This window comes from Salarias fasciatus, chromosome 13, assembly GCF_902148845.1.
Source record: "Salarias fasciatus chromosome 13, fSalaFa1.1, whole genome shotgun sequence".
Taxonomy (NCBI): domain Eukaryota; kingdom Metazoa; phylum Chordata; class Actinopteri; order Blenniiformes; family Blenniidae; genus Salarias; species Salarias fasciatus.
The window spans coordinates 7,640,834-7,663,838 of NC_043757.1; the positions used below are offsets into that span (position 1 = coordinate 7,640,834).

The window sequence follows — 23,005 nt, forward strand, 5'->3', positions numbered from 1 at the left end:
TTCACTAATTCTGTCTTTCCCCAGCGAGAAGGGAGGCTGCTGCTGCTGTGTGTGTGTGTGTGACTTTTGCTCGGTCAGTGCAGCAGCGTGGCAGGAACTAACACCTCCCAAAAAAACGAAAGATCAAATATCCCTTCGCTGATACAAGTATGAGTTCTAGAAGAAGATCGCAAACTTTTGGACAGCTATTTCAAACCTAATCTTTTTCTTTTACTTATAAATTAGTTTTGCAGTCAGAAAAAAAAAGTGGAAAAATGAATGGCGGACTGTGAATGTGGATCCACATGTTTATGTGACACATGAGAGTCGGAGCAGATGTGTTTGGTGAAGAAAGAAAGCAGCCTGCAGACAGACTGTAGTCAGAATTACAACGGTAATCTCCCAAATTTAAACTGCTGCTGCCAGTCTAAGGCTACGTTCACACTGCAGGGCTTAATGCTCAATTCGGTTTTTTTTGTGAAATCCGATTTTTTTGCGAGTTCGTTCACATTTACAATAAAATGCGACTTGTATGTGATCTCCCGTCTGAACGGAATACCACCCAAAAGTGTGCCGCATGCGCAGAAGAGGACAGAACGACGTCACGCAGCAGCGCGCTTCAGTGTTTGCGGAACCCAGAAACAACATACAGAATCTACAGCTTTTCAAGCGTCGATGATTTATTTAAGAACTGATCAAACACGTATTCTTACAATTGAATAGTGAGCAATCATTTCAATGCTGCGCTTCTAATCAGCCGCGCCGAGCTCCTTCTGTGTGTGTGTGTGTGTGAGAGAGAGAGAGAGAGAGAGAGAGAGAGAGAGAGAGAGGGAGAGAGATAGGGAGAGAGGGAGAGCGCGCGTGTGGATATTATTATTATTTTTCCTCCCCGTTGTCCTGGCGCTGCACAATTTAGCGAATGAGAAGGAAGAGAGCCAAGTTTTTGGCCATGGCGTTTTGTGGGGCAGCGGCAGCAGCAGAGAAACGCAGCCAGGAGTGGGGGGACAGTGATGAGAGGCTTTAATGATACGGAGTTCAATAATATTTTTCGGATGACAAGAACTCCCTTAATGTGCGTCTGCGAGCGCCTTTTTTTAACACTCACGGTAAGACACATGTCTTCAGCCCCACATCGTGACGTGCAGGTCGGATAAATGCGACCTGGCCGTTCAGACTGAAGTCGCATGGCAAAAGATCCGATACGTATCGGATTTAGGACCACATATCCAAGTGGCCTGGGTCGCATTTGAAAAAATCGGATCTGTGTCGTTCAGACTGTCAGGAAAAGATCCGATACAGGTCGCATAGGGGCAAAAAAATCGGATTTGGGTCACTTCAGCCTGCAGTGTGAACGTAGCCTAAGTGTTTCCATATGTGCTTCATTCACTGTCTCTCCCTCCCTCCCTCTTTTTTTTTTTTTTTTGCCTTCACACTCTCGTACCTCTGTTCCTCCTGCTGTCCTGTCTTCCACCCTTCCTCCTCCTCCTCCTCCTCTTCCCAGGTCGTTCCTGCCTTTTCCCCTTTGAGGACGGCTTCCTCGACGACGGCCACGGCGACCCCTCCTTGACCCCGGGCCTGAACTCGCCCACCCGCTGTCAGAACGGAGAGAGGATGGAGCGCTACTCCCGGAAGGTCTTCGTCGGAGGCCTTCCCCCGGACATCGATGAAGGTAGAGGAAGACCGCAGAGGACGGTGTTTTCGGCAGTGTTCATGAGTGCAGTGGTTTCATCAGACTTACCTGCTTGTGACACAGTGTTCAGTTCAGTTTTTATTTCTGTCCCCGTCGGGCAATTCGTGTTTTATAGTATAAAACTTAAAGAACGCTTATGCAACATTTAAATATCCAAGAGGGAGGGGTGGTACAGTGAGCTGAGACATAAGTAGCAGCTAAATAGAGAAATACTCTAAAATAGGTTGTCTAAAACAGCCTGTCAGCTATAAAATGTGAGATCGATAAAGTACTTTCAGTGCGTATTAGAAGTTCCTGCCTACCTGTGAGAAGCTACAAGATATGGAATCAGCTTGGACTCCTTCTGCCCCGTCCTGAATTCAGAAGGGAAACGGCTTCGGGGACGAAGGGCCGTTTTTATCTGCCGACGACTCAAAGATCACAGATGTTTTTTTGTTTTTTTTGTTTTTTTTTTTGCGGGGGGGGGGTTCATTATTTCCAGACATTTCTCCTGATTCTTTGAACGTCACTGATCACACAGAGCATCCAGCTCACCATTTGAAATATGAATTTCATGTTTTGATTAGCCTGAGATATGTGCACTGTGTGCTTCTTGTCAACACATAATGATTAAACTCAGGCCCAGGGAACACAGTTCTGCATCTTTTCATACAAGGTATCCAAGTCAGGATGTTCAAATTTACAAATTGCACTTGTTTTTTTTTTTTTAGTTTCAACTTTGATAAGGTGCCTAAGTTTAATCTCTTTTCAAGTCCTTCATGCACATTTTAAAAGTCCTGCAACATAAAACAAGAGAAGAGCAATTTCCTGCAGTTGTTGATCCCATGTTTTTTTTCTAGATGACGTTACCGTTGAAATGATTTAAAATGACTGACGAGATGCGGAAACTGCCCCCCTGATGAGGAGGTGTGATCACGCCATGTCCGAGGCGCACGAGCAGATGTTGCCTCGGCCCTAAAATGGGTTAAGCAAGCACGAGCGGCTGAATCAATGCACACTGCATTCCCTCAGCGGGGTGAAAGATTCATGAGTTTCCTCAGCACGAGTCCGACCTGGCCGCGCTCGGGTTCCTGTTTAATGCAGTGGCCACTACTGCGGCAGGAAGGGGGCGAAAAATAGCAGCTGCAGCGTGGCCGCGCATAAAGTCTCTTCATACATGGATGACCACCAGTGAGGCTTGTCGTTTCACTAAAAAAAAAAAAAAACCCTTTTTTTTTTTCGTTTCTAAAATGCAGACGAGATCACCAACAGTTTCCGGCGCTACGGGCACCTGGTGGTGGACTGGCCCCACAAAGCCGAGAGCAAGTCCTACTTCCCACCTAAAGGTAAGCAGCGGGCGCTCCCCGCATTCGCCTTTCCCACCAGACATCAGGCGGATCTCGCCCTCGGGCCGTCGGAGTCACAGACTCGCATTACCCAGGATTCCTGGCTCCTGCTGGGCAGCCACGGAGGTGTGTGTTTGTGTAGGCAACTGCCTGCAGTCATCTCATCGAGGGTGTCAGGACTCCACGACGGCCCGCCGAGGGGTGTGTGCTGGACGGGGCACCCGAGGAGTGTGAGAGGTCGGCGCTCGGGTGTCGTTTCCAGGCGGGTGACGGGAGATGAAGCCCCCCTGCGAGCCTCAGCGCCGCGCCTCTTCGGCGTGTCACATTGGGGAAAGCTGTTAAGATGCTCTGGAATCAAGAGTCCTTCTATAATACGGCACATCTGGATGGACCTACAAAAAAAAAAAAAAAAAAATCCCTGCAGCTTCTCCCCACTCTCATTTTTTAAAGTTTTTTTTTTTTTTTTTTTTTAGCTCTGGATTATTTTCGAAACAGGCTCAGCTCCACTAATATCCAAAGCCGGCAGGAAAAACGCTGCATCCTTTTAGGGGAATGAATGCGCTTTCAGCAGCTGGTGGACGCCGCCATGTAAGGGAGGAGACATGCATGAGGGAGGGAGGGGGGGGGGGGGTCTGTGCAAAATTCATCACTCGCTCTCATTTAAAGCCTCCTCCACTGCCAAGCCCCCATGGAAACTGCTAAATATCCTGTTTATATCACACTCAACATATTAACTGAGGAGGGAGCTTTGGACCGATGCCTGCTGACAGAGTTCTGAGCACTAATAGCTCCGGGCTGGAGGGAGGACGCGTGTGTGAGATGATTAACAGACACCGGGGTGGGGGTGGGGTTTGGGTGGGGGCGCTCTGCATCTGGAGGTCAGCGGCCTCTCCTCCCGTTTTAAACTTCCTCTCCACGCTTGACCGAATGGAAGACGTCCGTCACTTTCCGCCGTGTGTTACGAAAGTGTTTTGGCGCGAGGGGTGACTCACACCGTGGCTCGCGCTGAGTTTTGGTTCCACGCTGGACTCCGTTTGTGCTCGGTGACGAAGGAGAGGCGCGGACGGGAAAAGTCGCTCTCATGCGTTAATGTCCCCACATAGAAAATGAGTCAATCACTTCAGGGGCGCACTGTGGGGCTCGTGCACTTTGACACTAATTATGATAAATACTAAATTCCTGTGGGTCCTTTCATGTTTCTCTGGTGTCTTTTTCGAGAATAGATGGCGCTCGCTCAGTCCTGTGCAGTCATGTCGACTCACATGCGTTTTCATGGTGCACGCAGCGAACTTCATGTCGTGACAATGTCGCATGCTGTGTAACTTCTAGACGGTTAAATTCAAACAGTTTGCAGTGGGCTGCGTGTATAGTCAGAAAAACTGTCACTGTTTGCAGATAATGAGCTGGAGTCATGTCACAATTGTGACACAGTGATCCTTCTCGTGTTTTGTTTCTTTTCAGATTGAAGATCATGTCAATAGAAAAATCTGCTCATCCAATCACAATACAATCATTTATATGCCCTGCAGCATTAGAAAAGTGTTCAAACTGTCCTGTGTGTCCTTAAAGAACATAAACTCAACGCAGGACCGTTAATGAATAATAGATTTGTGGACTCAAAATAACCCACTGTTAGTTATTAATCTAATAGCTCCCTTCTGTCGTTTTCCTTATTAATCTATATGAGTTTTGTACACATTTCCACAAGTCTCAGCACAGTGGGATATATATGATACTATAATGAAAATATAGAATATGTTCTTAAAATCCTTTTTGACTTAACATGGAGCATGAACAGATTTTAATAATGTCCACTTAACATCCTCCCTGTCTCGCTTCTGACACAGTTCTTTTTTTATCTGCAATCACACCTAAAACTGTAGTTTCATGTATTCTTTTGACTTCACCTGCATGTAAATTCAGTATTGTTTCATCATTAGAGCCTCTGAACAGCATAATTCAGCATGTAGGTCTTTACTGCGGCTTTATAATAGACCCGCATTATCGCAGCTCGTCTCTGTTTACGGCGGCGTTCTTCGTCTTCTCACCCACTAAAAACAAAGTGGAGGCAGCAGGCCGTGCTTGGTTCTGCTGCCGTGGCTCACACCCTCCGCTGCGGCCCAAACGCTGTCGTCACCGTTGTTGGCAGGAGGCTGGAAATGTTAGGGAGCTATTTCTGTCTGTGATCAGGGATAAAAAGAGGAGGAGGAGGAGGGAGGAAGGGTGCCCGTATGGCACAGCGGAGCACGGGAGCTATAAACCACTGCAATTCCTAACGCTCACGTCACACTGAAGTAACAGCATGTCCAGCTTGTTTGAAGCTTTTACAATTTAACTGCTGTTTCCTTTTTTACTACAACCAGTCATGATCAGCACTTTTTTAATGTCACGGCAAAAAACAAGTGGTTTATTTATTTGTTTTTTTTTTTTTCAACACGGCTCAAAAGAAGCCGGTCGGGCACCAGCCGCCTTCCCACTCCGTCCTGATTTATCTCTGTGCCCTCCGTGTGCTGCTGGGATTATATCCAGTGAGTGACTTCTCCAAATTGAGATGATTAGCGACGCTTGATTCAACGCTCTTCCACTTTTATCAGCGACGCTCGGCAAACGCTCCGAAAGCCTCCGAGCCAGGAGAGCAGAATGTTTGTGCTCTTCGTCCTCCTCCTCCTCCATCCTCGGTCTTTCTACCTTGTCTCTTCAGAAGATTCTTCTTTGTCCTCCTTCTGCTTGTTGTTTTTCCTTTTCTTCCTCTTCCTCTTACCTCTTCTTTCTCCTGTGAAGCCCTGTTGACGCGACAAAGTTCAAAGCGAAACACAATACTTTTTTGTTGAAAACTACAGCGCCAACTCCTGGTCTGGCATGCTTACTACATTATTATTTTTCGAACATTTCTATGTAAACGTTGGTTGTAAAAACATTGTAACAACAGAACAAATCTAAAAAGAGGCATTTTCTCTGTAAACAGGGCGTTATTCCCTCCTCTCTGCATTTTTTTCTTTCATCCGTTTTTCTTTTTTTTGTCCGCTTTTGCTTCTTCCCCTTTTAATTTTCTCCTCATTCTCTTTATCCCCCCCTTCTGCTTCCTCATCCTCCTCCTTCCTTCTGTTGTTGTTCTTCATTCCTTTCTTTGCTTTCTATGTTGTTCTTTGTCTTTTTATCCTTCCTGGTGGCGTCACAGTTGACCATCAGTTCCTCAGAGTCGGCAAATAAGAAATAAGAAAATTATATCTATAATATACCTGTATATATATTAATATTATAGATAATTAAGTTTTTTTCTCCATTTTCTCATCAGCGAATGAACATTCTTCGCCTACAAATGCAGACATGTGCAAAATGACTGGCTCTGCCCCTCGCCCTATCCCTCGCTCTATCCCCCTCTATTGCTGGCTCTCCGCTCTGTCGTTGGTTTCATCACTGGCTCTATCGCTCGTTCTATTCCGCGCTCGCTGGATCGATGCTCGTTTTGTAGCTTACTGTTACTGGCTGTTTTGCTGGGTCTATCGCTCTATACCTTCATCTATCGCTCGCTCTATCCCTCACTCTGTTGCTTGCTCTTTCGCGGCTCTATCTCTCGCTCTATTAATCCTCTATCTCTTGATCTATCTATCCCTCACTCGATCCCTCACTCTCTTGCTTGCTCACTCTGTCTCTCACTCTGTCCCTCGCTCTGTCCTTGCTCTATCCCTCGCTCTATCCCTCACTCTCTTGCTTGCTCACTCTGTCTTTCACTCTATCCCTCGCTCTGTCCCTCACTCTATCCCTCGCTCTCTTGCTTGCTCACTCTGTCCCTCGCTCTATCCCTCGCTCTCTTGCTTGCTCACTCTGTCCCTCGCTCTATCCCTCGCTCTCTTGCTTGCTCACTCTGTCCCTCGCTCTATCCCTCGCTCACTTGCTTACTCACTCTGTCCTTCGCTCTATCCCTCTCTCTCTTGCTTGCTCACTCTGTCCCTCGCTCTGTCCCTCGCTCTCTGCTCGCTACTCTGTCCTTCGCTCTATCCCTCGCTCTCTTGCTTGCTCACTCTGTCCCTCGCTCTGTCCCTCGCTCTCTTGCTCGCTCACTCTGTCCCTCGCTCTATCCCTCGCTCTCTTGCTCGCTCACTCTGTCCCTCGCTCTGTCCCTCGCTCTCTTGCTTGCTCCCTCTGTCCCTCGCTCTATCCCTCGCTCTCTTGCTTGCTCACTCTGTCCCTCGCTCTGTCCCTCGCTCTCTTGCTTGCTCTCTCTGTCCCTCGCTCTGTCCAGTCGTCATTGGCTGGGATATCGGCGAACGCGATATAACTTCCAGTTGACGCGGGTAACGGGGAGAAGAGGTCTGCCGAGTGGGACTCTGATGAACCGACGGAGAGATGTTTGGCTACATGCTAATGACTGACCTCAGTGTGTCGGCTGCAGAGACACAACACTGCTGTGTGATTAAATAAAGTAGGAGCCTCACACGGGGAGCCAAAGCAGTACTTTGAAACAGCAGGGTGTTTTTACAGTGTTTGTTTTTTGAGTCGTGGACCTCAGAAAGACCTCAAGAATAAGACAGATCAACTTTTTCACTGTTTTGACTCAAAAAATCTTATCAATTCAATTGAATTTGATACCTTTTCCTCTTCCCTCAATAAATATTACAGAATCAAAAAATATGCAAATATGCGCCTTTTATAAAGTGAAACTGTCTCAAACTTCACTTTAAATCTTTTCTGTGTGTAAGAGGTGCATCTTTCACGTTTCCACACTGCATTTAAGTTGAATAATGAACCACAATTGGCCTTGAAACTGTTCTTCATGTCTCAGATCCGCCTCTAAGAGTCAGTGTTTCAAAGAGCTCAGATCAATGTGAAAACAACATTCTTGACTGAAATTAATATCTGGCACAGAGAGTATCGTTGAAGAAGGAAAAAAAAAAACTCTGGTTGAGTTTGGTCATTGTTCTAAATAATCCTACAGAAAAAAGCAAATATGCGTTAACCCACCACCGTTTTGCCACTTTGGTGTTTGTTTCATGCTTATAAGTGAATTTAGATATTCTTACTCTTGTAAACTCATGGTTTTATCATTTTATATTCATATTAATATATATCTATATATATATATATATATATATATATATATATATATATATATATATATATATATATAAGTATATATATATATATAAGTATATATAATAGGCTACCTTCCAGTAGAACATTATATTGTAATTTACACTAAATAAAAGGTCCTAAGTGACTCTTTTTGGCATAGATTATGATATTAAAAGGGGTAAAACAACATGGTCTGTTCAGATTTTCAAGATTTGTCCAAAGCGAACATTTTGTATTAAAAGTGGCTCAATTTGTTGACAGCTGAGAAGCAATAACGTCCTGTGAAAATAAACTTCCTGAGCTTCATTTCATGGTTCTCTCGGTGGATGTGCTCGAAGGCGACCTTGTTTGTCTCTTTCTTGTAATCTTCCAGCCGCAGTAAAGCAGCAGCGCAGGAGGCAGCCGTGTTTCGTATGATCATGTGAGCGCTGCAAATGGAAAACGCGGCTCACTCTCTGAATGCAGCGTGATTCAGCACAGCCGGGGTTTGGCGGTGGGGAGCTGGACGCTTCCAGTTTGACAGTGTTGCTTTGGAAAAGCCAAGCACGTGTTAGAATTACACAATTGATATTAGCAGAAGTCTTTCCAGCTTTTTAAACTCTTTTAGGTAGAAGTCTTTTTTTGCTAAATTTGTGCAGTTCTGCCTTTGGTTTTAAAGTCTTTTCGCTGAAAGTTCTCTGTTGAGGTAACACTTCGCATCGTCAAACCGCTGGATTCTGTCATATTAAAGACTCGGGGCCCCACATGAAGCCCCTGGTTTGTCTCTGTTCTCTCTGGGGGTGGAAAACGCTGCCGGGGGACGTATTCCCTCCCCGGCTGGACGACCTCCAGGAGCTCGCAGCCCTATAAATCTCAGGCACGAGCCACTGCAGATCTGCGCTCTCCTCCCGCGGCATAAGCCTCTGCACTGCGCAAGGACTGATAGAGGAAAGAGACAGATCCTCAGCAGCCTTTCAGACCGGGTATCGGCGTGGTGGATTGGTGGGGTCTGCTGTCGTCTGTCTCAAAGCGAAGCTGCACCGTTGCACGCTGTGCTCCCTCATCTGTTGACAGACTGTCTGATGAGAGCGCGGTTCGGTCAGAGGTCACAGCAGCACACGGCGCTCTGGTGATTCTTTCCCAATGAGTTTTTATGTGGTGTTTTACTCCGATGTGTTTTCCTGTATCAACGAGGCAGTTCGTGAGGGATTGGTGGCTAGTGGTCGTCTGTCCGGCTCTGCGGCTTCCCATCAGGGTCCAAGTCGCAGCTCTCCGTCTCCCTTCCCCTCCCGCTCGCCGTCGCCCTCCCAGCTATTTTCCCCGTTTGTATGGCAGTCATTCATGCGGCTTCCCTCCTTCCTCTGCCACCTTTTCTCACTTTCTTCGCTCGCTCTTTCCATCTGTCTCCCCCTCCTGCTCGTTCCTCTCGCAGCCTCTCTGCTGCCCTGGGTCATGGAACACGTTGTTCCCTCCTTCAGAGTCTGTGCGCTGCTGGCTAGCGCTGCCTTTTCATGCCCCCCCCCCCTCGTGTATGACTGCAGTTGTTTTTTTTTTTTTTTTCCTCTGAAGGGGGATGTCAGAGCTTAAACCACATGATTTCCACCGATGACAAACCCGCTTTATGTAAGCCCGCAACACAGACAGGGGTCTTATGCCGGGCGAAGGCGAGGCACGTGCAGGACGATGACTGTGCACAAAATGCTTTTTCTATGGGGTCGAACTGAGCTCCGTCTGGACAGGCGTTTGGCTTTGAAGCAACCAATTACAAACAGCACAGCTGGTCACTATAAGCCGCTGATTGCAATTCTGAGTTTTTTTTTTTTTTGGGGGGGGGCTTGTTATTATCAGAAACATTATAGCCCCATTGAGCTTACTAGCCTGCTAAAATCACCCTCGAAAAACTTCCAATTAGTCAGAGCTTCTGTGGTTTTAATGCTCGTTGCATGCAGACACACTGCGTATGACTTTGCCTGCAGGAGATGAAATCAGACAACGGCACAGAATGTAGCACTGACCGCTCTTCTGGTTTCGATATCAGTCTTGCTATTGCAAAGCTATATAAAGTTCAGACTCTGTGGATTGACTTTATAAACAATGAACGACCAAAGTTAAATCTGTCCAGCCACCTCAGTTAACTCCCACGCAAACTGCTTGTTCTCACCTGATTTTAATTTTAGTTTGTCTTCATCAGTATGACCACCAGAAAGTGGCACCAAACCAGATAACACTCCTCAAACAAGAACTGCTTATCCGTTGTCAACACTTCACTGAAGGCGAAAAACTAAGAACATGATTAAATGACAGTGTTTTGCATTTCTTCTGCCAACGTTGGTATAATTCTTGATAAACCACAGCAGTCAGTACATGTCCTGAAAACATTGCTAACTATAAACAACACGATCTGAAAGTTTTTTTATTGACCTTTAAAACGATTGATCACCTCTGAGCCAGCTCAGAAGTACTTTCCCGTCAAGTGATGCTTTGGGCATACTGCTGGATGCTTTTAGAACTTCCTGCGGGCCAATTAAAAATCAACATCAGGCTGCAGTTTAGACACCTCTGCTTAAAAGGCTTTATGTTTCCTCTATCTCTCAGCCAGGAGAATTGTGTTTTCAGTTTGTCTTGCCATTCGACTTCAACAGCAGAGAAGATCATTTCTTTAAATTGGGCACAAATGTGTTTTTACACACGAGTTTTACATATTTGTGTGGCCTAACAAAGTTGTGTGATGAACTGTAGCCATCAGGGTTCAAGATCCCAGAGAATCTGGGTGGAGGATCCATAGTTTTTCCAAACAGCTTCACAGTGGTGATGCAGAGAGCTCAGACTTCCAAAATCCTCATACTCATTAATATCCTTCGGTTTCTGGAGAATGGGTATTATCTCTCAAGCAAGTTTTGGTACAGTCAGAAAGTACTTTCCTCAAAATAAAAGTCATTGTGTTGCAACAGCGAAACGTCAAACGCTGCTCGTTGATCTGCAGAATTTTCTGTAGACACAGAAACAAATGTCAGGGTGATGCAGTTGTCACCAGCTGTGACGGACGCGTTGCCACACTGTCATGGAGGACGCGTCCCGTCCGCGAGTGTTCGGGTCACACGTGAAGGAAAGTCCCGGGCCCTCTGAAAGACATTCACATCTGCTCATGCAGCTGCCTTTCCCTCGCTTGAGAGCCGCTGTCGTCCCCTTCTTGACTTGATTTCGTTTTCCTCCCCTCCCCTCCCCTTTTCCCCCTCCTTTGGACGGATCCACACGCCACAGCTGACCGGCTCTGCCGAGTCAGGCCCTTCACCCCCCCCGTCCCCCGCAGCAGTTCCACTCGGGAATGTCAGAAGCCAAACATGACAAATGCACATTCCTCGTTTTGACTTTCACTCGTGCATTTGTCCACAGACGTGTGTGTCCGTCTGGATTTATGCGTGTGAGTGATACGGCGTTTTAAAATAGGGTCCTCAGAAGACACTTGGCTCTCGTACCTGTCTCAAGAGGTCGAGGGACGAGAAGTTTGCAGAACCAAAAGTGGACTCTTGACTCTTTTCTCTTCTGTCTCTGTGCTCTGATGAAAACACAGCTGTTTTTGCCTGTAACTTTTTGCGATGCATCTTGAAATGGCCTAATAGCTCTGACCTTGTATGAGGTCTGTGCTCTCAATGCTTAATAATTCAATAGTACAGAGTGACTGTCTGAATTGCTCTTTCTTTCTGCCTCACGGAGACGTGGCCAAACTCTCTCTCTACCTGACCCAGCCGCCGGCGAGGATCTGCAGTGTATTAGGCTGATCAATTTTGCATGGTTCCTTTTGGAGCGCAGCACTCGAAGCCATTTAATCTGAGGCAGTGCAGGGTAGCGAGGTGCCAGGCACAGAAAGTCTTATGGAGGCGGGAGAGCCAAATGAGGACAGGAAAAGAGGCTACAAGGTCGTAGTCATCGTCTGCGTAGGGTTCGGTATGTCTCCAACTATGAATAGTTGCTAAGGAAGAAGAACGGGGCTTAGTCATGGGACAGTGACTTTAAAAAATACAGAGAGAGACAGCCACAAACTCAGGCCTAGAGGACACAGTTTGAAGCGTCATGGTCACAAGGATGTGACTTTTTAAGTTTTCTGTTTCATGTTATGTCTTCTGAGGTCCTTGTTGTTTCTTTTTTTTTTTTTTCAGGCTACGCCTTCCTGCTGTTCCAGGAGGAGACTTCTGTTCAGGCCCTGATAGACGCCTGCATAGAGGAGGATGGCAAACTCTACCTGTGTGTATCGAGTCCCACCATCAAAGACAAACCGGTGAGTGGTGACACAGCTAACCTGAGTCCAGTTATTTCATATCCATGTTGGAGGACGTGGGCTGCAAAGTAGAGCAAACCAGTCTGGCTTTAGTCATGCTAAATTAATTATCATGTTAGTAAAGATATCAGACTCGGATCTTAATTAAAATAGGAACGTTTTGGATACTCAGGCAGGCTAATTTAAGAGCATAAGCGACAAAATGTCCCAGATTTTCTTTAATAATGGCTCTGAGCTGATGTGTGAAACAGTTTTTGTCAGAATGGAAGTAGCATCGTGAAATATGAAATTAATGTTGGAGCAAGTTGAATGAATAGTTCACAAAGGATATAAAAACACACACTCATTGTGTGAAGATCTCCCTCCTTGTAGATATTCTACAGGTGAAATCTAAAAGACAGAAGCTTGGAAGAATTCTCACGTTCTATTTAAAAATTAGCATGATAGAAATCTTTTTCCTAGAAAGATGTTTCCATTGTAATTATGTTGAATTCTCTTGAATTCTCCAGAAAGTACCAGTATCTTATCGAGCTGAACCACAGAAGGCGCCACAGATAAGAGTTCAGAAGAACTCTCAACAGAAAGGATGCTGGGAAAATAGAAGAACCTGTTATCAACAGAGAGCAACTTATGTCTGATCTGCTCAGCATTCTGCCTTTTTTTTAAGCATAGTTGAATTTTGTCAACCTGTTTTTTTTTTATATATCATAGTATCAGTGTTTAAAGTAGAAAAAAAGATGCATTGTTTGATTAACTTTTTACTGGTGCTTAATTGATTTGATACTTTTGACTATTACTGCTACATTATTGGCATTTTTTCACTGTTATTGATACAGATCAGTAGAGAGAGTGAACTGAGTCGAGCGGCAGTGGCTTCAGGGAGGAGTGTCCTGGATGTGGAGCTCAGAGGCCGATGCACTTGCTACTAATCTGTTTAATACTTTGAAAATTACACCTGAATGCTTGAATAAAACACAAACTGAGCTGCATGCTGGACTGAAACACAGCAGTGACTCCCTTGAACAACGATGGCTTGCCTGGCTGATGATTCGAAAACATTTTGTTGCTTCCGGGTTTTCTTCCGTGTTGTGCGGCTCACTGCACATGCTCATTAGTGTCTCCCCGCTGGGTCCTCCAACGTTACCCTGGCACGACACAACTCAGAGTTTTTAACTTCTGTGGTATAGTTTAAAAAAAAAAAATGTTTATTTACTGATCCCACTGCACACAAAGAAACAACCATTTTCTACCACTTTGTATGAAGTCCCAGGAGAGTTTGGACCTAGAGTCATGACATTCTAGAGGCCGCCATTGTTGTTCATATTGGAGGCTCCATTGGGGTATGAATGGATGAATGAGATTAACAGAATAAAGGGCTCAAGTGGTGGAAAAGTTTTATATCAGTGAAATCCATTCTCCACTGTCCATCTACTCCGGCACATGGAGAAGCATTATTCATTACAGCCATGTTACCCATGCTCAGTAGCAGGGTATCAGAAAACATGTGTTTCCCCTATCGGAGCGTTTTCAGTGGCTGCGAGCGCTGCTGTCGTGTGAAACGACCCCAAAATACAACAAAGTCTTCCATTTCCACAAGAGAACAGTGTGTAGATGGTTTCATGTTCAAATCAAAGGACGCCACAGCAGAACACATTAAATAAGATGTCGGTCTCGGATGATCTTTGTCCGGTTGTCTGATGGGTAATATTGAGCTAAATAACCCGAATGAAAGAAGTATGAACGCACCATCTTCATCTTTCTCCAGGTCCAGATCCGTCCCTGGAACCTGAGCGACAGTGACTTCGTCATGGATGGCTCCCAGCCTCTGGATCCCCGCAAGACCATCTTCGTTGGGGGGGTACCGCGGCCCCTACGCGCAGGTACCTCGGCTTAAAGGGGAGGATTTTGGCTTCATAACACTGACTGGCACAGAGAGAGGAGGCCCGGGGCTGTAATGAAAGTTCTCCCTGTGAGAAAGCAATCCTCTGCTCGGGTTTCCAGGAAGCGGGCCAAGTGGTCATCATGTTAAGAATTCATGGTGTAATGGAAGGCTCAGTCTTTCTCTTCTCGGCATAAACATTGCTGGCTTGTGTGCAATGTGACCCCCTACTAATTACACCGTCAGTTTAAGACTGCTGTGCTGATGAATAGTGGAGGAGGGAAGGGGTTTTTTTTTTGTTTTTTTTTTGTCGTTAAATGTGTAAACTTTCCTTGCACTGATCACCTCTCCTTCCTGGATTCCAGTGGAGCTGGCTATGATCATGGACCGGCTGTACGGAGGCGTCTGCTACGCCGGCATCGACACCGACCCGGAGCTGAAATACCCGAAGGGGGCCGGCCGCGTGGCTTTCTCCAATCAGCAGAGCTACATCGCTGCCATCAGCGCTCGCTTCGTTCAGCTGCAGCACAATGACATCGACAAAAGGGTGAGCGAGTTCGTGGGCTCCATTCAAAACATCCTGCCGCTCCTGAGAGCGGCAGCTCTCCTAACCACAAGTGAGGTTTTGTGGAGTCACTCCGGCAGCGGCTGAACTCCTCTCCAGCCCTCTGTCCCGTGTTTCAGAGCTTTCATTATGGCGCTGGTTTTCAGCCAACTGCTCGCTGCAGCCTACAATAACGGAAGCCCGTGCCTGGATGTGTAATCACTATGGCCTTTGGCTGCCGGAGTCCCGACAGATGTTTTCAAGTTGCAGACACATAGGGTTGGTTTAATTATAGCAGCTCCCTATACATGTATATCTACACAAACTGCCGCAGCCTGCTTATTTTAGCCACTCAGGCCAATTGCAGCGAGACGGATCGCGACCAAGAGAGACTGGTTGTCAGCCAGGAAGCCGAGCCTCTGCAGGGCGGGGCATTTCCACCCCGCCTCCTATCACCTCCTGTATTCAGCCTGTTAGGGGGTCTTTATTATGACTGCAACTAGGTGGCATGTAAATAAGAGAACAAGTCAATGGAATGAGCATAAAACATTGAAGTTTTCAGGATGGGATTACGAATTTCATATCAAAAGCTCATGCAGCGTTGTGGAGGGATTCTGATTATTGAGTTTGGGATATTTTGAGACATTGACTAAGGACTCTTCAGGACTGAACCTCAGCTAGTGAAGCATGGAGCCAGTGATCATCAGTGGTCTGTAGAAAACCATCATCCCTGCTGTGCCGACAACAGCCTCAAGTCTTCCACAATCTCTCCTGGATGCAAAAATCTGCTCAACAATGCTCCTAATTACATCTACCCACCCATGGGGCTTCGCTCAATTCCTTCACAGTAAACAGGTCGTCTGCTCTCGTAGCCACGTCTTTAAGCAGTGGTAAGACACCAATGTTCAGTGTGGACCAGAGGAATTGAGATTGATGAGTTATGGAGGAGATGCGGTTCTCCTCAACAGAATACCAATCAACTCCAAATGTGTTGGGAATGATGGCACATAAAAGTTAATTACATCTGGTTAACTTCGTGCTCACTGACTGTTTATTGGTGTTTAATGTCACTGCAGAGTCGCTGTTTGCATTTGTCTTGCTTTTCTTGCGCGCAGTTAGACATTGCCGTGAGTCTTGTTTTGCTGTTTCACGGTTGTTGCAGTGCTCGGGTAAAAAGGTCAGTGTCTCGCTCCCCGGTGACTCAGTTACTCTTAAACCGGGCTGTTAGCGAGGTTAGCATCCGTCCATGTTCACACACCGAGGCATCTTTATAGTGACTGACCTTTAATGTTCGTCATTCCTTTACGGAGGGAAACCTACGCTTCACATCTGGCTTGAGAAAAACTGTGAGGGTTAACAGGGATTAACTGAGGCTAAATAAGGGGATCGACTCAAGAAAGAAGATTGGTTTTACTCTGTATTGATCAATGCAGCAAAGTGGTACTGAATCAGATCAGTAGACAGTATTGATGTTTTCAAATGTCACCTCACTGCCGAATCATTGTATGATATACTTAGAATACCCCAAAATAATCAAGTGAACTAAAACTCGGATGCGTTATGGTGTCACAGATTACAGTTTCACTTAAAATCCAGCAGGCATGGGAAGATTGATCATCTTGGATTTCAGTTGAAAGATACAAGTCTTCCATACAGTTAAACCGTCACGCTTGTTCTTCAGTCATTTAATTTTAGAAGTGTGGACTCAGTTTACCAACTTCTTGAATTTAATTCCAGATGTGTGAAACATGAAAAACTGAATGTAGCTAACTTGAACTGTCATTGTGAGTGTTTTGATTAGGATCACTTTTGCAATGGAAAGCGAAGGAATGTCTGTTAAAATAGTGATGGAGTGTTTGAGACAAGTAAGCTTTTATTGTTGGACAACCTTCTCTGAATCAGGTTTAAATGATCAACCTTTAAGGTTCTATTTACAATGTTTTCAAGTGAAAACTGAAAGGTCCAGCACTTTTCTTCTCTTTTAAGGTGCAGGAAGTTTCAGCTCATCTGTTTGCTATTTCCTGCAGAAATGTTCTTATATAGCTGTGTCATCGGCATACAGTGTGATATATCGTATGAACATGAGTTGTGTAAAGTTACATCTGTTCAGTTCTCCAGTGCACATTTAGCATTTCCAGACGTGACTGACCAGCACCTCCCGCCCTCACCCTCTACAGGTGGAGGTGAAGCCGTACGTCCTGGACGACCAGATGTGCGACGAGTGCCAGGGGGCGCGCTGCGGGGGGAAGTTCGCACCCTTCTTCTGTGCCAACGTCACCTGCCTGCAGTACTACTGCGAGTACTGCTGGGCCAGCATCCACTCGCGGGCCGGCCGGGAGTTTCACAAGCCACTGGTGAAGGAGGGGGGCGACCGCCCTCGACACGTGTCCTTCCGCTGGAGCTGAGGCATGGGGGGGTGGGATTTTCAAATAGGCCCCGTCCCTCTCCACTGCAGCAAGCCACCCTCCCCACCCAAACACGCCCAGATCTGGAAGAAAACAACAACAACAACAACAACAACAACAACAAAAAAAGCCTTGGAATAGCACTGCAAACCCGCCCTGCTCCCCATCACACACCTCTACGGGAAAGTAGCAACCTAACAGGACCTTGTTCATACGACGCAGCGCTGAACTCATCCTCTAGGACCCCCCCTCATAAAGCTCGGTGGGGGAATCAGCTTAGAATTTGCACTTTGGCACAAAATTTCACTTAACACACACACACACACACACACACACACACACACACACACACACACACAGGATCATGTATTTAACACCTGGCTACTTTCAGGTCCATGTTCAGTCGACCGGTGGTGAGATGAACCCCTCTACACACACACGTACTCTCAGACACACACACACACTGAGTCGGAGGTGGGACCAGACGATTATTTAAAAAAGAAAAAAGTATATATTTTTTGTTTTGTACCTATCTATACATATATAGATAATTTAAATTTTATGTAAAAAGGAGCATGCACTTATTTTCAGCAGCTGTAATTAAATTGCCCCTAGTAGAGAAAAAAAAAAAATTACCAAAGGAAAATTAAATTAATGCATACAGATAAAAAAAAAAAAAAAAAAAGGTGGCAAAAGATGTAGCAAGATTAACCAACTATCCAGTAGTGAGGGCTCTTCTCGCCTCCCAGAGTAAAAACAGCAGGTGTATTCAGTCTCGATCCTGACTCTGGAAAAGATTACCTCATACACGCAATCAGATTAGTTTGCTTTGGATTTCTAGGTCTTTATTTTTGTAATAACATAATTTTTTTAGTGTTATGTAAATGTAATGCTGCAATAGCTTTGCTGCTAAGAAATCCGTGGTATAAACAGATACCATACCTACTTTATTCAGGCTGGGCTGTGAAAATAAGAAACAACAGACAGGCACCTGGGTTAGTGTGCGAGGTGGAGGTGGAGGGGGTGGGGGCGCCTCCCCCCAGGCCAGGATGATGGGCGAAGGGCGGGGGGGATTTGGGATTGGCCCGAACTGCATGTTTCTTTCAATCAGGTTGCTGCATGCAATAGACTCTTCGATACCATGTCTACTATTCGATTCTGCCCATGTTTGCACAACACAACTTATAGACGTACGTTTGACTCGCACGAGACTGGACAAGAGGAATCATGGCAACCCTCGCCCCCCCCCCCCCCCTCTCCATCCACCACCCCGCCCCACCCGCCTCGCCCATCCTCAAAGCCTGCGTCGCCCGGAGGCGTCGCAGAGAGGGGCTTCCCGCACAAGACGACATGAAGGGAGGGGCGCCGGGGGCAAGAGAAAAAAAAATCAAAAAACAGGAAAAAAAAAAAACAAACAATAATCACAAATTAAATTAAATGTAGGATTTACCATTTAAAACTGTCTGATAGGTGAAGTACTTTTTTGCAGTGATTGTTGATATAATTGTGCAATTTTTTATACCGTATGTAGTTAGGTCTGAGTATGCCTAGAACTGTGATTCGCTTTAACTGTCGTTAATGTCCGACATAGAAGTCCTGTGAAACTTCATAACTAGTGTATGCACACGTATATATGTTCTCTTGTACACACACACACACACACACACACACACACAAACACGCATACACGACACTCACACACGTTGCACCAGTACACAGGAAGCCTCTCAGCAAAACACACACAGATACCAACCTGCACTCGGACGGCTGTCTTTCTCACGCACACGAAGCAGGCCTACGAACATCCGAGGAAAAGACGCAACAATGTGAGCTGAAACTGAGAACCGAGGTCTTTTTTTTCTTTTTTTTAAGTTTTACCCTTATTGTTATTATTATTATTATTATTATTAAGATTATTCCTGAATTATCTTTTGTTCCACCGATGACAAAAAGCTAACGTTTACGTCCCGGAGTGCAACCAAAGAGCTCGCGTGTTGACTTTTTGACCGACCACCTCGAGCGCGGCGGCGATTCGATGAAAAAATGACGGCAGATCTTTTTTTTTTTCCTCTATATAGAAATATATATATGAATTTTCTTTGTGAAGAGGAGGAATTGGAGCTGTAACATGAAAACATTGAAGCTACTGGAGACTGGTGGAGCTGATAAACTGAGCCCTGCAGGCCGGGTGGTTCGAGGGGTCGTGCAGATGTGTGCAAGCTGGAGTTACCACATTTATTCAGTTTTTTTTTTTTTTTTCTTTTTTCCTGCAAAGCTTGAAGTAATGAACCTGCTAAAAAAAAAAATAATGGTGGATATAAATATATAGATACATATATATTTTTTTGTGTTTAGCAAATGGTTGTATAGTGCGCAGTGTAAACGGGGCTTGGGGAGGGAGGGAGGGGGGGGGGGTCAAAAGTATTGGCTGCTGAAACAGGGGCGGCTCTGGGTTTTCGGGGGGTCGGGAGGGCCAAGTTACACTGGTTTTTAGCAGTTGTGCGGACAATCCGAACTGGATTCTACATTTACTACCGTGTGTCGTCGTACCCTCACCCCCCCCCCCCCCCCCCATCCCCCCTCCTTCAGTGTTTTTCTCTCCTGTACGTTTTGATCGACCCGCCCATGATTCCCTTCGCGGTAATCCCGTCTTATCTCTATAAGTTATGAACATCACATCTTTTTTTTGTAAACTTTTTCGTATGTTGCGACCCCGAAGTCCTCATTTCTTATGGAACTTTTTAAAATCCTGAACTGTCTGGATGGTCCCCTTTTCTCCTGATTTAGTCGTAAACTGTCGGATGTTTTGTTTTTTCTCTCTCGAGGGGGCGGGGATAAATCGCTATGGCCCCGCCTCTTTTTTATTTTTTTCTTTAGTCATAAACTGTTTTCTTCAGATGTTTTTGTTTCTTGTCCAAGAAAAAGTCTAATTGAAACTACTAAACAGAAGATCTTTTTTTTTTTTTTTTTTTTTTTACCGACGGGAGGAAGAAAACAAAGAAAAGCTTCACTATGAGTAATAATGTCAGGCGTCCCGATGAAGGTGAACTCTGGGCGTTTTTGGTGACCTTTCTTTCCTCGCCCAGACTGGTTTTCTATGTTTGTTCCTTCTCTACGATAGATGATCTTTGTTATGCACTACTCTTTGTATCCGAACAGTTTTCAGCAGTCAGCAGTTCTTTTTGTTAAAAGACGAAGAAAAACAAAAAAAAAAACAAAAAAAAAAAGGTAACGCGTGCTTTCTGACTGACGAGATCTTTTGCAATACCTCAATTTTGAAATATATTAGGAGAGAAACAGATATTTTCTAAGTAAGTTTATTCAGATGAAACAAATATATATTAATTTAATTCTTCAAGAGAAATGATTTAACAGATGGTTGATTTTTTTTTTTTTTTTGTCATGCTTTTTTGTTTTGCATTTATTTTCTTTTTGAAAAAGACTATAACTGAAGGAGCTAGAGCTTTATAACTAATATAATAATGATATAGTTGGTGAGAGTACTTTATGGCAGTGGAAGTGAAGGCTGGCGAGCGGCCCACTGGTTAAAAAAAAAAAGAAAAGAAAAGAAAAGGCCGAAAACATCACGGAAGAAATAAAAACTTGATCAAACATCAGGTGCTCGGAGAGGAAAACGACACATATTTCCCACCTTTTTGTATATTTATAATCAAATCATTTACTATGCTGACCAGAGTTGTGAAAGAGATCTTCTGTTTGTTATTTTTTTAAGAGAAGTTTTTTATGTTTCTAAAAGTATGTGCTCCCTTTTGTTTTTGTAAAAAAAAAAGAAAAAAAATAATGGAGGGAAACTGCAGCAGCAGTGACGTGACCCCGACGTGCGACCCGGACGTCTTCTTTCACAGAGAGTCGCAGCTGGAGGTGGAGAGAAAAGAATGTTATTTTTAACACAGAATAATTCAAAAAAAGTCCAGACACAAGTGTTTTTTTCACCTGTAACTTGACCGAAAGCCCCCAAAAGGTGCATCAATTGACTGGTGGCCTTCGATTCACGCAAGACTTGAATTAGTCCCATTTTTTTAAAATAAAAAAAAAAAAGGCTGAGAACCTTGATTCTTTGTTGTAATGTGCAATACTGTTTGTACTGTTTGTAGAAAAGAAGAGAAAAAAAAACAAGAGAAAAAAGAGGCATAAATCTTTATTGCAGAATTATTTTCATTGCAAGCATTGTGATTCACTAAAATCATTTTCTACTGTGTATTTACCTACTCTACCTGCTAGTACCTTCCAGTAGTAATGTAGCCTTTGTACTGAGAAATTTTCATTATTTTTAGAAAGGTTTTGCTAAAAAAAAAAATAAGAATTTAAACATATTTACATTTTTATTTCATATTTTTTTCTTTACGGACTTATTTCTCAACCATTATTAGTTATTTCTGGGGGAGACTTTCATATCTGGTCAATGTCATTAATATTATTTTGTATTTTTACTTGGAATAAATTAATTTTATGATGCTAATTCTTTAAAAGTTTATTTTTTTTATTTGTTCACCTTTTTTTTCCATTTTTTTGAAGCTGAGAAAAACAACCTTTGTAATATTGTTACTAAAGTGTCTCGTTTCTTGAAATGCTAAGCTTTACGTGTTAACTCGCTGATGTTGCTTACATTAGTGTGAAAATGATCTATGGAGATAGAAAAAAAAAAAACAAACTACTCACAGAAACAGATTGGTGGTTGGTGATGTTTAAGTGATTCGCAATGTATACAAATGAATGGGCAATAAAATAAAAAATGGCAAGAAAGGAGCAAACATGCAGTGTGTTGTGCTGTGTTTGAATTGCATTTGTTGAAACTGCAACACTAAACATACTTTATTAATCAAATTTCTGATTTGACTTCTCCACATTAAGGTGCCTTGTGGGGTCAAAGGTCATGCTCAGGGACCTGCAGTGGTGATCTGTCTTAATTTTTCTTCCTCATTAGCCTGATGTCACCATTTTTTACTCCTGCAGCTGTACACGAGATGGAAAACAGAAACACTCCACTCCTCAGCAGACCTGAAACAGAGACTGTCACATCATCTGCATACCTGTTTACTCAGCTTTTTGTTTATTATGAAGACATTAAAAAAGAATTGAGCTGTAAATATTAGTTCAGCATCGAGCAAGGTTGAGCAGCAAATTATGAGTGAGAGTGGAAATCACATTATTACACTAGTTAAAAACATTTTAGTTCACATCTGCACTCATGGATTTAGAAATAAACTGCATCTCATTAATGAGGTTACATTTGAGACTTCACAAGAGTAACTCCTAAATTATACGAAATCTCATGTTATATAAGTTCTAGAAAGTTGGATTAAGTGTCTTTCAGTGTTTGTGCTAAACTGAAGATAAGCAGCTGCAGTCGATTTTTTTCAAACTTCCTTAACTTTTAATTACAGTGAGCTGACTTCCTGAAAATACCAAGGTGTTTCACTTCAAAGTTTTCTCTCTCATCATGATGGTTTAAAAACTGACTTAAAAACATGACAAATTAGGAGGTGAGAGTTGAGTTTCATCCAGCTGAAGTTTAACGGTGACTAAAGGATGAGATAAACCAGGGTTTAGATATGAAGAAATGCATTGAAGCTGCACAAGAAGAATCAGGCATCATGTGGAGAAATGCAGCCGAATTCAGAAGGAAGCAGGTCAACAGCCCACCTGCTCACATATCGAGACACATCCTGACCTGAGTCAGGGAACTGGGTTCAAATCCCAGCTGCAAAATCAATGAGGCAAACATATAAAGTAAAGAGAATCAGCCAGAAGCCCAGAGAGATTATTAGATTATTTTCCATTTAGTAAAGAATTAATTTTCTGCCTGGAAGCCATAATAAGAGTGGGATGGTGAG

General features: G+C 44.2%; 1 protein-coding gene across 1 annotated transcript in view; it reads left to right on the plus strand.

Annotated features, from left to right (window-relative positions):
* LOC115399245 (cytoplasmic polyadenylation element-binding protein 3-like) overlaps positions 1–21,902 on the plus strand; it is a 25,594-nt gene extending 3,692 nt beyond the window's left edge. The window contains exons 2-7 of the mRNA XM_030106525.1: positions 1,343–1,648; positions 2,905–2,994; positions 12,204–12,322; positions 14,088–14,202; positions 14,567–14,748; positions 16,923–21,902. Of these exons, the coding sequence (XP_029962385.1) occupies positions 1,343–1,648; positions 2,905–2,994; positions 12,204–12,322; positions 14,088–14,202; positions 14,567–14,748; positions 16,923–17,150 (1,040 nt within the window). The 3' untranslated portion in view covers positions 17,151–21,902. The remainder of the gene's footprint in view (positions 1–1,342; positions 1,649–2,904; positions 2,995–12,203; positions 12,323–14,087; positions 14,203–14,566; positions 14,749–16,922) is intronic.
* Positions 21,903–23,005: the final 1,103 nt, after the last annotated feature.